This window comes from Zosterops lateralis (genome assembly GCF_965231275.1).
Source record: "Zosterops lateralis genome assembly, chromosome: 11".
Taxonomy (NCBI): domain Eukaryota; kingdom Metazoa; phylum Chordata; class Aves; order Passeriformes; family Zosteropidae; genus Zosterops; species Zosterops lateralis.
Genome location: NC_139771.1, coordinates 6789056 through 6805887, shown reverse-complemented (window position 1 = coordinate 6805887; position 16832 = coordinate 6789056). Strand labels below are relative to the sequence as shown.

Below are 16832 nucleotides of genomic sequence, written 5' to 3'. Positions count from 1 at the left end.
TCTGCCCTGATTCTCACCACCAGTTACCACTTGAATTTCATCTTCAAATTGCAGCATAATAATTTTTTCCCTTAAGCACATGCACTGATCAGTGTAACTGTTTTCTGCTTTTCAAATCCTCAGGTTTTCTGTGTCTAATGAAGTGTCTGTGCTGTTACTTCTGAAAAAGAGCCAAGCAGATACATAAAAACCATCTCCTCATTTGATAATTCCTTTAGGGTTTATATTATCCTTTGGTTTTCTCTTGGAATTCAGTCTTCTACCTAAAGCTGGCTTTTTTTCCCACCTTCCAGAGCGATGTCTGTCATTCCAATATCTTCCATTATCACTTGGAAGTGTGACTTGCTTACTGGTGTCAAACCATTCGGATTTTCAGCCATCCTTTTCTTAAACATTGATTTTAAATAACTAAAAGGAATTATTGTAACTAAAAACCAGAAAAACAGCTGAAATATTTTTTTTAAAAGGCAGCTATGGTATATTTTAATGATTTGTAAGCCCAAACTTGACTCACACATTGACCCAGGGTTCCAAAGCTGCAATCCATTCAGCCAGGAGTGCATTTTGAAAAACTCAAAAGGTTTTTGGATGCAGGCGCTGATTTCTCTTGGTGCTCCTCCCTCAGGAAGACCCGGCACGTGAACATCCTGCTCTTCATGGGCTACATGACCAAGGACAACCTGGCCATTGTCACACAGTGGTGTGAGGGCAGCAGCCTCTACAAACATCTGCACGTGCAGGAGACCAAGTTCCAGATGTTCCAGCTCATCGACATCGCGCGCCAGACCGCACAGGGCATGGAGTGAGTGGGCTAAAACACAGGGCTGGAGTGGGACTGGTTCTGCCCTCAGTGCTCTAGGGTCTGCTTGGGCTTCTTTTAGTTATTTTTATACTGATTTAGGGTTTTTTTATTGATTTGCTTTAGTTCTTTTTATATCGATTCAGTTATTTTTGATGTAGTGTTGATTTAGTTATTTTGTTAATTGATTTGATTTAGTTATTTTAATGTCACTTTAGTTATTTTGGATGTAGCTTTGATTTAGTTACTTTTATACTGATTTACTTATTTTTTATTGATTTGATTTAGTTGCTTTGATACTGATTTAATTATTTTTTATTTGATTTAGTTATTTTTATATTGATTTAGGGTTTTTTATTGATTTGATTTTGGTTTTTTATATTGATTTAGTTCTTTTTGATGTAGCTTCAATTTCATTTTTTTTTCCCGTGGATTCTTGCCTTTGGCTCATGTCTTTTATCATTTCTATTTTCTCTAGTTTATCTGCTTCTAGATATAGTATATATAGATACATTTTTTTATCTAGTTTTATCTGCTTTTATCTGCTTGAGGTCTTGCTGTGGTGCAGCAGATGAAATCCTGTTGTAAATACAGAGTGAAGGGGCTTTTCCTCCCCTGTGTTACTGCCCCACTGCAGTGTTTGACACACACTGACTGGTTCTCTGTGACATGAGGGGTGGCTGCTCTGCTCCAGATGTTTTTGGAAGCATTTCCAGCTGTGTGAGTGGCTCCAGGCCCCACCTCTCTGCTTTCAGCCCCTGTTCTGGTGTTGGGAGCACAGGAGCAGCTGCCAGAGCTCGTTCATTTTGTAGATCAGGGCCCAGGTTTGCAGTCAGACACCACAAAACTGGGCACAGTTAAATGTTTGGAGCAGCACAGGATACAGATTCCATGGCTATGAGGACAGCCCCAGTTTTCCAGGGGTAATGGAGCTTGTGCCACTCCTTCCTGACATTTCCTGCACTGAGCACAGCTCCATGTCTTTGTTCCCAAAGTAGACTCTTGGGAAGGCAGAGGTGTGTGGAATAAACTGAATAAACTGTCTGTGGGGACTGAAAATGCCTTTTGTGAGCAGCCCTGCTTAATGGCTCTTCTGCTTTTCCCTTCACAGCTATTTACATGCAAAGAACATCATCCACAGAGACATGAAATCCAATAGTATCCTTCCTGAATCTGGATTTTCTGCTGGGAGGGGGGGATTTATTCTTCATTCTGTGGGGGTTGCAGTAGCTATTTTAAACATATTTATATATATATATAACTACTAATGGGCAATCCCTATGGATGAGCTAGCAAGGATTTCCACAGAACATCTGTGCTTGTTTGCCACACTTGGGATAAAGATGTGTAACAGTTGTGCTCCAGAAGTCTCTTATTTTATTTAAATGGGGTTTATTCAGTGCTCTGGTACCCAAATGCTGCTCTCCTCATTGATGGGAGCTGTGTGTGCACACATGGGTTTGTTTCTGTTTCTTGTGTATTTTTAATATATTTAAACTCCTCTCGTGACTGGCAGAAATGAAGCCAAAAATCTTACTTTAAACTCCAGAAAAGGCAGCCTTTTACCATTATATTTCGTGCAAAAATATCTATTTAGTAACACATCTGGAGTGAAAATGTGAGCTGATGTCTTTCACCTTTGAAATGCTAAATTTTGGAATTACCAGAACATACCAGCAGGAATTGGGGCTTCCTTCCATCAAATGTGAGCAGGATGTTTTGGCAAATTCATAAAAAAAAAAAAATCTGCCAAGTTCAGTAGTTCCAGAATGTCAGTGGATTCCATTTCCAGTTAAACTAAAAAAAAAAAAAAAAAAAAAAAAAAAATAATAATAAAAAAAAATCCCAATGATTTTATTGTATAGGAGGCCAGAAATTTGTGATTCCTCTTAAAGACGATAATTTCTGTGGAATAAATTAGCTCTGCTCCTGACACAGAAATGAGGATTCAGTCATGTTTATATTTCTGAATTCTCCTTCTGAACTTAAAAGATACCCAAATGAAATCATTAAATGTTATCTTCTTAAAATAACCCCAGCAGAGAAAGTGCTGGTATCAATAACAGATCCATGAAGGAGATAATTGTAGATAGTGTGGATGTATTTCCAGTTAAAATCATAGTTAAATCTCAGGAGCTCTGCCAGAGAACTTGATTGAAATAGATTTTATTTTGTTACTTACTTATCCTTGTAATTGCTTTTTTTAAAAATTTCTGAGTTACGAGACCTGTGTGCTGTTTCCCTTTCTCAGTTATTTAAGGAGCTGCAGCCAATGAACTGCTGATTTCTGTCCTGGCTCACCATAAAGATAAATCTACAGATAATGCTGCAACATCTGCTCTGGTTTAGTGTTAAATGTTCATTATAAAATCCCTTTTCCTTTGCTCCACACGCAGCTCCCAGCAGGTTTCAATAAAACAAGCAGCACTTGCTAATCAGGTCAGAAAACAGAAATATTGACTGAAGTCTTTGCAGTTTCTTTAACAAAACCACAGATATATTTCTCCATGAAGGCCTCACAGTGAAAATAGGAGATTTTGGGCTGGCAACTGTCAAATCCAGGTGGAGTGGATCCCAGCAGGTGGAGCAGCCCACGGGCTCCATCCTGTGGATGGTGAGCAAATCATTCCCTGCTTTGAAATACTCTCCTCATCCTCCTTGAACACTGTCTGGGACATCCAAGTCTGTCAGTGCTGTGTAGATTTTTATTCCAGCTGTAGGACAAGTTAAAATGGTGCAAAGTAGGCACCAGGCACCCATGGATTCTCTATTGGGCTTTGTGAGTTATTTTAAATATTTAGGGCTGCCAGAATAGCTGGAAATCCGTATTAAAAATATTGAGATGCTTGGTTAAGACTTGTAAAATCACCTGAAACAAAGTTCCAGAAGCAGAAATACTCTTTTCTAGAAGAAAAAAAAAAAAAAAAAAAAAAACAAACAAAAAAAACTGTACAAAAAGCCAAATTTTTGAAAGCTTTCTATAAAAGGGCTTAAAACTAAGTTGCCCAATGCTACGGTATGTATTTGTGTACATTCAACAGACCTTGGGGAAAAAAAACCCAAAAACCTGCATATTTATTCATTGCAGGCTTTAAAAATAAGTATTTATTTTAGTCAGTTACAGCCCATTTTTGCTGAGCTGTCACAGAAAGGGGAGGTTGTTTCTGTGATCCCTTATTGTGGTTTTTATGCTTGTGTGCTTTAGTGCTCTGCTGAGTAATTCTGAGGGAATTCTTTAGGAGGGAAAAACAAGTCTTAGCCAATGGGAGAGTTCTTTTGATGGTTCACACCTTGTTTTGTTCAATCATCTGATGTGGTTTATTTTAAGAAGCTTCATAATTTTGCAAATATGTTAAAATATTCTTGCATTTCTCCCCTCACCTTCAATGTGTGCTATTTTGTGTTTGGCTTCCTCATTCCCTGTCCATGTTTTGGTATTAATTTACAAGAGATTTGAGTTTTGTATTTTTCCCCTTTAACCCTGAGACCCGTTTAAGAACGGATGGTGAAACTCAGGCTCAGTTCTGTGTAAGGTGTAACAGGAGTCAATAAACATTGCTAATCCAAATAATATTTTTTCTAATGGCAAAATGTTTGTTCAGTTAAGGCATTGGGTTGGTGGTTTTTTTTTTTTTGTTTTTTTTTTTTTTTTTTGTGTGTGTGTGTGTGTATGTGTTCTGAACTGTCTTGATATTTTTAGTAAGATGTGGAGTAGCCCTGAACTTCTCCAGAGCCTTAGGTGAACTCATCAAAGATTTGGGGGTACTTTATTCACTCATTTCTAGCTGAGCTCATTGTCTCTGCCTCCCAAATCCTTCCCCTCCACTTGTGCATTCTGGTTTTGTTCAGAATTTGTTTTTTCCCCTGCCAGGCCCCCGAGGTGATCAGGATGCAGGACAGCAACCCCTTCAGCTTCCAGTCAGATGTCTACTCCTATGGAATAGTGTTATATGAGCTGATGACAGGAGAGCTGCCCTACTCCAACATCAACAACAGAGATCAGGTGAGGAGCCCTGTGCTTAGGGTTAGAAATAAACTCCAGTTTATTTCTGGCCATGGCAGAAATGCAGGGTTAAATACAAATGCAAACCAGCTGAAGAGGTGCTTTGCTACCTGCTTTGTTTCAGCAGTAAATGTGTAACAATGTTCACCTCAGTATTGACAGTGCAGGTACTCAAAGGAAAAAAAATTCCTTGAAGTGCCTTGTTAATTTATTACCAGATTACAGCTTTTGCTACACAGTAAAATACTGGTTTATACATTTGTAGTTATGGGAAATTCCCCTTTTGGTGTTAAATGTGCTTCTGGTACATCAGGAAGATTAGATTTGGTGCTTTTTACTAAGGGGGAAAAAAACCCCAGTAAACTATAGTTATTGAATATTGAACTTGGAATATTGAATATCTATTTAGTCTTTACTGAGCTGTTCCCCAGCCAGGCCTGCAGGGCTCTGTTGGGACTGGGTTTCATCCCCTTGGGGGGCACTAAAGCTGCCCAGCAGTGCTGAGGCCCCTGTGTAACTGCCCTTTGTGCTGTTGGTTGTTGTTGTGCAGATCATTTTCATGGTTGGCAGGGGCTATGCTTCCCCAGACCTCAGCAAGCTGTACAAGAACTGCCCCAAAGCCATGAAGAGGCTCGTAGCAGATTGTTTGAAGAAAGTGAGGGAAGAACGACCTCTGTTCCCACAGGTGAGTGGGTTGTCCTGAGGGTTTCATAAAGAGCCATCAGCACACTCAAGGATCTGCTCAGATAGAAATTCTGGTTGTTAGAAGTGCAGCCTGTGTCCTGGTGTTGTCTTTATTCATAGTGCAGCTCTTCTGGCAGTTTGTGTTTTGGTTGGACTTGTGGTTTGTGTGAAGTTCATGAAACACAACCTGCACCATGTGCAGGCTGAGGCTGTACTGGGCCAACACCAGAGCGGGATTTCAACTCCTCAGCCGTGTAGAGAGTAGTAGTAACAATGTCTCTGGATACCCATTTTATTTTAGAGTTGGGTTTAGGGAAATGAGAGGCCACTCCTCCTTTTCTTGCCCACAGCTCTGAACAAGCAAACCCCCTGAGGGATGTAAATTCGTGTAACCATTTCTGGTGTTTTACAAGGGATGCTTTACCTTTTCCAGTCACTATGAGCATGGGGCAGGTACTTTCTTATACTCATTAAATATGAATAATTAATTAAACATCAGCAGTTCTGAAAAAATAACTTCTTGCTGTTTCAGTCAAGCATTGTTTAGAAAGTTCTTTGTAAATGCCAGGCAGAAGATGCAGTTCCTTCTTGTTACTCTACTGGAGGATGGTTTAGATGCTTATTAATTGATCCTAATGTCTGTGAAGTGATGACAAACACCTCCCATCCTCTGGAAGTCCCTGAGGCCCTCACAGTACTGACAGTGGTGGACAGACACCACAAAACCGGGCAGTTAAAGGAAGGCAGTTGGTTACAGCACAGGATGCAGATTCCATGGATATGACAGTCCCAGTTTTTTCAAGAGTAATGGAACTTGTGCCACTCCTTCCTGACATTTCCTACACTGAGCACAGCTCCATTTCTTTGTTCCCAAAGTAGGCTCTTGGAAAGGCAGAGGTGTGTGAAGGGCTTGGGTGTGGAATAAACTGGGCAGAATTGGATTTTCAGTGCCCCACGGAGCATTAAAATAAAACTTAGTAGTAATTGTATTGGGTAAGAATTGAATGAATGAGTTAATGATTGAATGAATGAGTGAATGGAAGCAGAGGGAGCTGCTGGTCCCACAGGGCTCTCTAAGCTGCTGTTCCCCCCTAGATCCTGTCCTCCATCGAGCTGTTGCAGCACTCTCTACCCAAAATCAACCGCAGCGCCTCGGAGCCGTCCCTGCACCGCGCCGCCCACACCGAGGACATCAACTCGTGCACGCTGACCTCCACCAGGCTGCCCGTGTTCTGAGCTGTGCCCTGAGCTGCTCCTGCCCTGCTCCCCTGGCTGGAGCAGCAGGAGGAGCTCCCAGCTGTGCTTCCCACGCCTGCCGTGGTGTCCAGGCTCCTCCCGCAGGATCCTCCCAGTCCCACTTGGACAAAGAAGCTGCTGCGGCTTCGTGCAGTTCTCAGCCTGCAGGGACATGGCTCCTCATTGCCTTTGCTACCATCTCTTGTTCTGGGAGAGGTAACAGACTACAAATCAAGAGATCTATTATTATTTTTTTAATAGATGCACTTGAGCCTTATTTTCCCCCTTCCCAGAAGCGATGGCTGTTTGTTTGGCAGTGGTTGTGGCTGGGTTTTTTGGCTCTGAGGACAGATGATTGTTCTGGTGCTCTGACTGCCCCATGCCAAGTGCCACCTCACCCTGGGGAGAGTTTGTGCCTGCAGTGGGAAGAGGAAATAACTCTGGAAATCAGCTCCTGCCTAAGAGCTTCACCAAGCCAATGAAATAAGTTCAAAATGCTAATTCAACAAAAAAAAAAAATAGTTTTGCAATAGTTTTGCACATAGAAGAAAAACTCTTGCAAAAAAAGGATGGAATCTGTTGTGAATTGTCCTGCTCAGAGAAGGAGGTGAGCCAGTCCTGCTTTGGTCACCTGGAGAAGCCTCCCAGCTGCCCTTGGTACTATGGACCTGTTCCTGCAGCCCAGGCAGGGTGAGTGAGTGAGGAATGCTGGGCTGGGGGCTGCAAAAGGCTGGTGAGGGATGTTCCCACCTCCTGCAGAGGAAGCTGTCGTCCAAGAGATGCACTAGCAAGAGGAAACTGAGCATATACAGTTTTTCTTGTTGATTTGGGTTTTAATTTTGTTTTTATTGCTCCTGAGAAAAAAAAATGCATTTATTGTAAGCCAAGGTTCCTCTGATTATCTTATTTTAATAAAATAAATTAAATTTTAGGTTTAAGATTCAATGTCATCATTTTAATGTAGCCATCCAGAGTTCTCAGTGGGACATCTGCATTTGGAAAACTCAAGGAATGACATTCTGAATGATTTTTTAAAAACTAACTGATAAATAACAGCAGTGCAAGTAAAACCACACTTGATAGAACAATCTCTACATTTCTAGTCACACACGACAAGACAGGTTTTCTCTGCTGTAATGATCTTCCAGCAGCAGCTGCTCTGGACACCCACCCTGATGTGCTCTCAAGGCTCTTTCCCTGCACCACTTCTGCTCTTTTTTCTCTTGTTTATTGAGGTGCAAGTGAGTTTTTTGGTGTTGGCTGAACTCCATGGAAGAGGTGGATAAATCTATGGAGACTGCTCCATATAGTTCTGCATGGTTTTTAATATTATTATTGGTATTTGGGATGCAACTCTCTCTAAACATTATTTATTTCTAATTTTCACTTCATTATAAAAAGCTTAAAACATGGAAGAAAAAAAAACCCAGAAGAGGTAAGCTGCTTCTACTTTAACTCTGATTTCCCAAATGAAACCATTATCCATGAGTTTTAAACCAGATCATGTGTCTCGTGAAAAAAATTAAGTATTTTTGATAAATAGGTTTATTTTAACCAGCACTTGATGTCCAATTAAATGAAAGGTGCTGAATGAAGACCTCAGACATGGTAAGTCCCTGGGTAGCTTTGAGATACAAGTTATCTTTTTAATTTCAGACTATTCCTCGTGCCTTCTTAGGGCAAAGTAAATCAGGAATGTCTTGTTCTAAGTAAAGAACATCCTCTCCATTGATTTTTTTTTTTTTTTTTTTTTTTTTTTTGGTGTATTCCTGCCAATATTTATTTCTGGAAAAAAGAAAATTGATGTGCAGGGGCAGATGGAAATGAGCTTCAATGGGAGGGTGAGGGCAGGGGAGTATTCTGGGGTAGAAAAGGTGTTTGGGTGCCCTTGGAACATTGGTCATAGTGTGTGACATCCCTCTTAGGGATGATTTGCCTTCTCCTTTGTAATTATTGCTGAGCAATTACACTGATGGGACTTACAACCTTTTCTGTGCCAGTTTTACCAAGAAACTGGGAAGTGTTGCAGACACTGTCCAGGCCAGACCTGACTGTGCAGTGAGCACTGCTAAAAATTAACTTTAGGGGGGAATAATGATGGGAAAGTTCAATTTCCAGGTCAGAAGAGAGGGCACAGCTGGCAGGGGCAGAGGCAGGGAGCTCCTGAACCAGAAATGCCACAGCAGCTGAATGATAATTCTGCAGTCACTGCTCTGGTGCCAGTTAAAGGTGTTAGAAACCCAGAGGAAGGTTCCTGCTGCTCCCTCCCAGCAGGGACCCAGATCCTGGTGTCACACCCCAGGGATCCCAGCACCTTCCTGCCCAGGGCTCTGAACATGTTTTCCTTCATCATTTCCACCCCTGGTGGAGCAAGACTGTGACCATCACTGCTCCACAGATGCTCATTACAAACCTTTCTGCTCTTAGCTTTTCTTTCTTTCCTACACATTTAAAATCATTATTTTTATGCTTTTATATTGCTATAGATAAAAACCAAACCAGTTACACACCTGCCTTCCATTGCAACCAAACTGTTCTAAAATAAACCCCACAACTCTGTGTTTACAGACACTGCTCAGTGTCTCACTCCAGCCCCAAGTGATTTACAAGGACCTGAATCAGTGACAGCTCATGCTCAGGGCTGTTACTCACTGAATTCTTGGTTTAACTGCAGAGTTAATACAAAGGACTTGGTAGAATTAATTCTAAATAATTCTGGTACCAGATTTCACAATCAAACTGCCTTTGCCACACCAACAGAAATCACATTTTTACCAAAACCAGAACTCGGTAACAGTTATGTTAAGTCAGCAGAGCTTTGCATTACTTAATCCCTCAGCCCTCCTGGGGAAAAGGGGAATGGGGACACTGAGCTGCTGCAGAGCCACTCCAAGCTCCAGTTTGTGCAGGGAGTTCAGGAATCAGTGCAGCTGCATTTGCTTTGCAGCAGGAGCCACTGGAGCTGGTGTGAAACAGGGCTGGGAACATGGAGAGCCAGGCCCTGCCCAGCCCTGTCCCCACACCCAGAGACTTCACCAAACTCTGAACTCCAGGTGCTATTTGAGGTAAAATGTACCAGCTCCTTTTTAAGGAGAAAACCCTACACTGACCATTATTCCCAGTGGCTTTTGTAGTTACACATTTAGCTGATTTAGTGGAGAAAAAAACCCAAAAGCACCCAAACTCTATTTAGCAACAGTTTTTACCAGCTTAAGCTTTCACTGGACCTGCATTTACACTACCACTCAGCTCACAACACAGCATATGTTAGGCCAGAGAGGGAGAAAACCCTCCTGGGATTAAGGGATTTTTTTTCCATGCAGCCAATTTATTATTTTTTTTAAAATATATTTTAGTTTCTTTTGTTGTTGTTGATGTTGTTGTTGCCATATAAACACTATCTGCCAACGTTACCAGGACTGCACGAGTAACCACCAGGGCACGCTTTGTTCTGGGTGTGCTGAAGAGAGAAGAGCAGGGCTGGTGGCCCTGCAGGGCTCAGGGGGCAGCGGGGGGATCCTCCTCGGCCCCGGAGAGGTGCATGAACAGCTCCCCCAGCTCCGTCACCTCGCTGTCGGTGCCCGGCGCGCTCCGGCTCTCCCTGTCCTCGATAAAGTCCCACAGCCGCACCGAGTTAAAGAACTGCAAGGGAGAGAAAGCTCTGAGCACAGCCCGGCCTGGGCAGGCATTTCCTCGGGAAAAACCAGTCAGAAAAATCCCAAAGCTGGTTTGAGCTCAGGGTGATAGCCAGGCTCTCCTGTCCCAAACAGGCACCGAGGGGACACAGCTGGGGCAGAGCCCCCACCACATTCTGAGGTGTTACCCTTTTCAGCTGCCCTCAGTGCCAGCACAGGAGAGGAGCTTTGGGTACTGTGAGTGAAAGCTTTAAGGGCAGAATTAGACTGGTTGAGAAAACAAGGCAATGATACTTTGTAGTTAGAGGTGCCTTCTGTCTCCTTCCAACAACAAAGCTTTGCCCAAGGAGCACTAGGAGGTGTTTTTTCCCTTGTCCTGTGTGGCAGGAGCCATGCCAGCAGCCCAGGTGGCCCTGAGGGGAGGTTTTGGGGACAGCAGGGCCCTCCTTACCCGCACTGTGCCCTCGGAGCTGAGCTGCTTCCGCGGCTTCTCGGGCTCGGCGCGGGTCCCATCGGGATACGCGTGCAGGTACAGACACTTCCCTCCAAAGGGACACGTCCCTTTCCCTTGCTCAAAGTACTTGCAGGGCTTCTTCCTGAGGCAATTAGAACAGAGAGTTAATTGCCTTCAAGCTGGAAGGGAAGGAGATGCAGTTCAGTCCCCACAGCCTCAGTGATGCTCTGGTAACACAGTCAGAGCATTGGTCTCCCATTCCCCAGCTGAGAGCAGTGAAATAGAGGGCGAAGATCATTAAAGGGAACAAAAACACAGAAAAACCCCCAGCATCATAAATCAAATACAATGGAACTGCCTTAAGATGTGGAAAGTGAAGGATGTTAAAGAACATCACCGTGAGCCAAGCAATTACTATTTTCCCAGCCTGTGTTTTCTCCTGCATTTCCTGCATTTTACAACCCGATTCCTCTCCCCCTCTCCTTTGCCAGGTCTGTGCCAATACTTCATTAATTCAAGTTTCCCTCAGCTCTGCTGATCACCCCAAGCCGTCCTGGCTGCACAGCAGTTCCAGGGTGGGTCCTTACACAGGGCCTGGGGCTGTTGGTGGGTTGTTCTACAATTAAATTGTTGTACAATGAAAAACGGCTGAAGAGGAAACTGCAAGCCCAGCTGTGCCTGTTCAGCCTGGAAAGAGGGAGCAGGAGGGAAGTTTCTCACTGCTCTGGGAAGCACAGGCCTCACACATTCCAGCCAGATTGCTACTGGACAACACAGGGAATGCAGGCCTGGAGCATTTGCCATTTCCAGCAGACATTACAAAAACGCTGTGAATTTTTATCCCACTGATCCATTTTCCTTCCCTGTTTGCTGAGGGATCCACAGAAGCCACACAAAGCCAATTCTGGCAAGTGAACTGAAATAGCTTCAGCATTTCTGAGCACAGAAAGGAGGCTGAATTCCTGAACTACACTTCCACAGCCACGGAGTGAAGCAGAAGTGTGACCAGAGCTGAGGAGCTCTCTGCAGAGTGGTCTGGAATTACATTAAGTTTAAAAATAAAGGCTCAGCAATTGACTGAGCCTTGGAGCAGCTAAAGAACAACATGAGGAGTGTGGGTGGTTGCTGAACTTACCCCACTCCCTGCTTGAATGCTTCAATCAGCTCATTCTTCTTCTCCTGCTCTTCCACCCAGTACACGCTGGGGATGACAAACTCTGAGATCACCCGGCACTCGGGGCAGGACCTGGAGCGACAGAACAAACAAAAAAAAGGCTCTGGTACCTCCCCAAATCTGCCACAAGCAGTGAGGATCCTCCCCAGGGGAATCTCTGTCACCTCAGGCAGCACTTTGTGTGCATTCCAGTTGGAATAACCCAATCCAGGGCACCCGGGGCTCGTGTTTGTTTCTAGACTTCAGCAAAAGCAACAGGGATTTTATTTCCTCAATGTGCACCAACAAAACATGTTCTGTGAGTGCAGCAGGAAGCCAAAACCACAAATGAAGGTGTCTCAGCCCTTTGAAATGCAGGGAGCTGATGGTCACTTCAATGGAATTTGGTGTAAAAGTTGTGCAGGAAAGTCTGGTTTGGTAGGAGACTGAAAATATTTCCCACCTTCTCTTCAGCACCTTTGTAACTTTAGAGATCCTTAAAGAAGGAAACTTCCCTAATTGGATGTTTTAAATTCTGTCATCTGAGGGGGAACATGTTTGGGACACATTTTCTGTAGAGGTAGAAGGCAAAGGCATTTACTGAGACAGATAAAGGAGTGGTTAGTGGGGCATTTACCTGGAGCAAGCTGTAATTTAGGAAAAAACCCCATCATTAAGCACAAACATAGGACAAAATAGAGTTCTTGGTTTTGCAGACAGGCCAATGCAAGGGGCAGAGCTTTGCAAGGTCCCAACTGTTCCAGAGTCTACTCTGCCGACTGACCCCACAGTCAGAGAGGGCTGAGCTGCCCCTCTGGAATTCCACGGCCAAACTTCCCAGACAGGGCCATGAATTCAGGGCAGTGGTACCAAAGGACGCCCAGTGCCTCCTGCTGCTTGTGCAGGCAGCTCTCAGCCCAGCCTGGGCCTGGCCAGCCCCTGGAGCAGCTGAGGCCCTCTGAGGCCATGGCAGAACTCACTTGATGATGGGGTTCTCAAACTGCTTGGCACATCTCCACTGGCGGATGCAGGACAGGCAGTAGGTGTGGGTGCAGTTGGACAGGATCCCAAACCTCCTCTCCGAGGCTGAGGGTTTCTCATACACCACCTCCATGCAGATGCTGCACACCTTGTCCTGGCTGGCCTGGATGGCAAAGGCTCTCTCCATGTCGTGCTCAAACGTTGCCATGCACATCTGTCAGGGCAGAGAGTCACTGTCAGTGCCAGCCTGTCACAGCAAATGCCCTCTGGACAGGATCTACTGCAGGGGAAGCATGGAACACTCACTGAGGGCATCATTCCCACCTGTCACTGTCAGAGTTTAATTTAAAGAACATTAAATTCAAGCATGTTATTTCAGCCTTCAGTGTTCTCTCAGCTGTGAGAAATAAAGATGCCAGGGGGCTTCATTTCCTTTCTGCATCTCTGTCAGAGAACTGAATTATTTGATGCTTCAAACATCCTCAAAAAACATCTCACTGAATAGGTGCCAAACTCAAGGTGGTCCTCTGGTTATAATTAAGGCCACATTCATTCACCAGAGGCTGATTTTTAACCAGTTGAGAAATCAGTCTCTTATTTCAGGCTTTCCTCCAGAGCTTTTCATCCCAGCAGTGACAATCCACAACCCATCCCCACTCCCACAGCACTGCAAGGTGAGCTGGTGACTCACTCAGAGACCTCCCAAAGACATTCCCCTGGGAGACTTCCAGGCTGCTGTGGGAGAAGGCAGCAGACAGCCTGTGATGAGGACAAAATGGGAAAACCCACCAGCTGCTCCCTGCAGCATCACTCATTGCCAATTCAGCTCCAGAGGCTCGAGCTGACCGCTCTTAGCACCGCTCTCCTGGCAAACAACACAACAGCAGCTCTTTGGGGGAAACTCTTGTACAAAGCCCATCTTTAGAGCACACAGCGCCCCCAGCTCCCCCTTTACCATCTCGTGGGCCTTCCTCTGCTCCTGGTCGAAGGGGTGCAGCACCTGGAGGCCGCAGATCTCGCAGAGGTCCCCGTGCAGGTACAGGCAGCGCTCCCCAAAGTGGCAGGTGCCGGCGGCAGCGTAGGGACAGAGCTGATCCACGGCCCCAGGGCAGCCCCCGGCCCCCTCGGGGCAGCCCCCGGCCCCAGGCTCCTCCAGCCCGCTGCAGATGGCCTCCAGGTACGAGTGGGGCTTGCCCTCCTCGCTGTCCCCAGGCTCACTGCAGCACACGGGGGCACTGGGGGCACTGGGCCGCTGCTTGTCCTCACTGGAGCCGCACAGATCTGCGGGGACGAGCACAGGGAGCTGCAGTCATCACCCAACAGCTCCTTTCCCCCCAAATTTCAAGTTTTCTTCCCATCTCTAAGCCCTTTCTTGGGATGTTTCCTGAGCTGCCTACTGAAGGTGCAACTGCAGAGTTTATTCAGGTGTTTTCTGGTAGCAAATAGACTCAGTCAGTCACAGAATCATTCAGGCTGGAAAAGACCTTGAAAATCATCATTTGACCAACCCCCACTTTATCACCCACATCCAGTTGTCCCTTGGACACCTCCAGGGATGAGGACTCCCTTCCAATGCCTGACCACCCTTTCCATGAAAAAATTCTTCCTGATGTCCAGCCTGAACCTCCCCAGGCTCGAGGGATCAAACAGTTCCTCCTGTCCTGTTGCTGATTGTCTGACATTGCCCCCACTCCACCTTCCTGGCAGCAGGGACAGAGCACTCCTCTCTCGTCCCTCAGGGAGCAGGGTGGAAGCAGCAGTCACTTCACAGAGCCGTGGAAAAGGATGCCAGGCAGAGGGAGGCTCCAGGAGGGAGTTTTGCCCTTGAAACTCTGATAATCACAGCAGACATCACCTCCCTCCCTCCCTCCTGCAGCCCCGGGGCCGAGCAGAGCAGCCTCCCACTCACTCCTGTCCCGCAGCACCAGCGTCCTCTTCTCCCTCCTGCTGCCGCGGGCGGGGCCGTGCTCGGGGGGCGGCCGGGGGCTGCCCGGGGCCGCGGGGGGCGGCGGGGCCGCGGCTCCGCCCGCCGGAGGGAGCCGCACGTGGTCGTACCTGCGGGGGAAACCGGGATCAGCCGGGCACCGGGATCAGCGGGCACCGGGACACCCGCCCCGACCCTGCCCTGGGGAGGGAAAGCTCCCAAACATCCCCTGGGACTGCGGGGACACTCCAGGGAAACCGGGGAGACAATCCAGGGAAACCGGAGAGACACTCCAGGGAAACTGGGGAGACGCTCCAGGGAGAAACTGGGGAGACGCTCCAGGGAAAAGCAGGGAGACCCCCCAGCAGCAGATCAGGAGCACCAGGGGAGCAAAGAGGCTCTGTGGACACACCCAAACCCTACAGTATTTTCACAGAACATTCTGTGAACTGTTCCCAGTCTGTTTCTGACCTGGACACGTGCACTGAGAGCCCAAATTCCAGCCCAGCAGGTGGAGGGAACCCACAGAGATCCTGCAGCCGTCCATGATCCCGGCCCATCCCACAGCAGCCATTCCAGCTGATGGAATCCCTGATGTCCAGCCCCGAGCCCGGCCTGGCACACGGATCAGGGAGGGCAGGGGGCTCTGAGGGGAGCTCCAGGCCCCTCAGCCCACAGGGATTTCCTCCAGGAAGGGTCCAGGGGCTGCCCTGGGGCACAGCCCTGATGGATCAATGCCCAGCATTCCCTGCAGCATTCCCCTAGGAGTTTTAACCTGGGGACTCCAGGGAAAGCTGTGGAGCTGCTCAGCCTTCCCACCAACCCAGGGGTCATGAGGAGAGCCCTGAAAGTCCCCAAAATTGTGAATAGGACGAGCAGGAGGGAGGCTGGGAGCTGCACCAGGAGCTTCTGGCCTCTCCACGGCCTTTCCATGAGCACCTGCAGCTCTGACTGCAAGAACTGCATGGAAAACACATGGAAAGCACATGGAAAACCCAAGGCTCCATTTCTATAGAGCAAAAACAATCCCTGAAACTGAGCCAGAGCAAAACTCCACCACTGGAGGAGACAAGTGCTTTAGGCTGCAGCAAAACTCGCATTTAATGAATGATTCCATTCCCCTGCTCCTCTCTGCTCACTCTGTGACTCCCCGGGTGCAGCTGACGGGACAGGAGCCTGGGGGTGCCCGGAGAGGGTTTGGTACCTGCAGCGGGCGCCGTAGGCACATTGCCCCTTCTGGTAGTACTTGCAGACGGTGGAGGACTTGCTGGTGGCCAAATCATGGGAGAACAGGCACTTGTTTCCCTCCCGACACACGCCCTGCAGGTAGTACCTGTGGACAGGTGGGGTCAGGTTTGGGTTCTTTCGTTTTCACAGAATCACCGCGGCTGGAAGAGCCTCCCAGCCCATCGAGCTGCGCCCAGCCCAGAGCCCTCCACGGCCACCCCCAGGCTCGGGCACTCCGAACCCCCCCGGGCAGCCCCCGCCACCGCCCCAGCGCCTTTCAGCGAACACGACTTCCCCGAGGAGACCTGCGGGAGCCTTTCCGTGCTGACCCCGCTGGTTTCCCGGGCACCCCGCGGGGCCGGGACCCCGGGCAGCCTCCGGGGCAGAGCGCAGGGCCGGGGACAAGGGTGGCTCGGGGGGCATCCGCCACCGCCGGCTCGGCACGGGCCGGCCCCGCACGGAGCGTGGGGCCGTGAGAGCGGAACGAGGGGGCTGTGAGGGCGCGGCCCGGGGGCTCGGGGGGCTCCGGGGGCAGTGAGGGCTCCGGGCCCGGCCGGGCCGCGCTCACCTGCACGTCACCTGCTTCGTGCTCATCGTGCCGCCGCACCGCCGCGCCCGGCCGGCTCCTCATGCCGCGCACGGAGGTTCCGCGGGGCGGGGAGGTGGACACGCCCACGTCCCTTCCCCGGGCCGAGCCGCGTTTCCAGCCGGACACTGTTTAGCGGCGCGCCGGGGC

General features: G+C 47.7%; 2 protein-coding genes across 5 annotated transcripts in view; one reads left to right on the top strand and one right to left on the bottom strand.

Moving 5' to 3' along the window:
• Positions 1 to 7660, top strand: part of RAF1 (Raf-1 proto-oncogene, serine/threonine kinase) — a 38424-nt gene extending 30764 nt beyond the window's left edge. For all 4 annotated transcript variants that reach the window (XM_083869416.1, XM_083869415.1, XM_083869418.1 and 1 more), the window contains 6 exons: positions 626 to 802; positions 1911 to 1957; positions 3295 to 3413; positions 4671 to 4802; positions 5353 to 5487; positions 6582 to 7660. In XM_083869416.1, coding sequence (XP_083725542.1) covers positions 626 to 802; positions 1911 to 1957; positions 3295 to 3413; positions 4671 to 4802; positions 5353 to 5487; positions 6582 to 6722 — 751 coding nt within the window. In that variant the 3' untranslated portion in view covers positions 6723 to 7660. The remainder of the gene's footprint in view (positions 1 to 625; positions 803 to 1910; positions 1958 to 3294; positions 3414 to 4670; positions 4803 to 5352; positions 5488 to 6581) is intronic.
• A 114-nt stretch (positions 7661 to 7774) lies between these two features.
• Positions 7775 to 16714, bottom strand: MKRN2 (makorin ring finger protein 2). The gene is made up of 8 exons (XM_083869429.1): positions 16665 to 16714; positions 16074 to 16202; positions 14855 to 15000; positions 13901 to 14226; positions 12945 to 13159; positions 11947 to 12057; positions 10809 to 10953; positions 7775 to 10364 (listed from the first exon to the last, which is right to left on the bottom strand). The coding sequence occupies exons 1-8, from the start codon at positions 16688 to 16690 to the stop codon at positions 10221 to 10223; spliced, it is 1242 nt and encodes a 413-aa protein (XP_083725555.1). The 5' UTR covers positions 16691 to 16714; the 3' UTR covers positions 7775 to 10220.
• Positions 16715 to 16832: the final 118 nt, after the last annotated feature.

Excerpts from the sequence above, each read along its gene's own strand:
- MKRN2 (XM_083869429.1), bottom strand. The coding sequence starts at position 16,690 with ATGAGCACGAAGCAGGTGACGTGCAG. Across the intron at positions 14,227-14,854 it reads GCTGGTGCTGCGGGACAGGA|ATCTGTGCGGCTCCAGTGAG; the intron begins GTGAGTGGGAGG and ends TCGTCCCCGCAG. Across the intron at positions 10,365-10,808 it reads GCTCCGAGGGCACAGTGCGG|TTCTTTAACTCGGTGCGGCT; the intron begins GTAAGGAGGGCC and ends TCTCCCTTGCAG.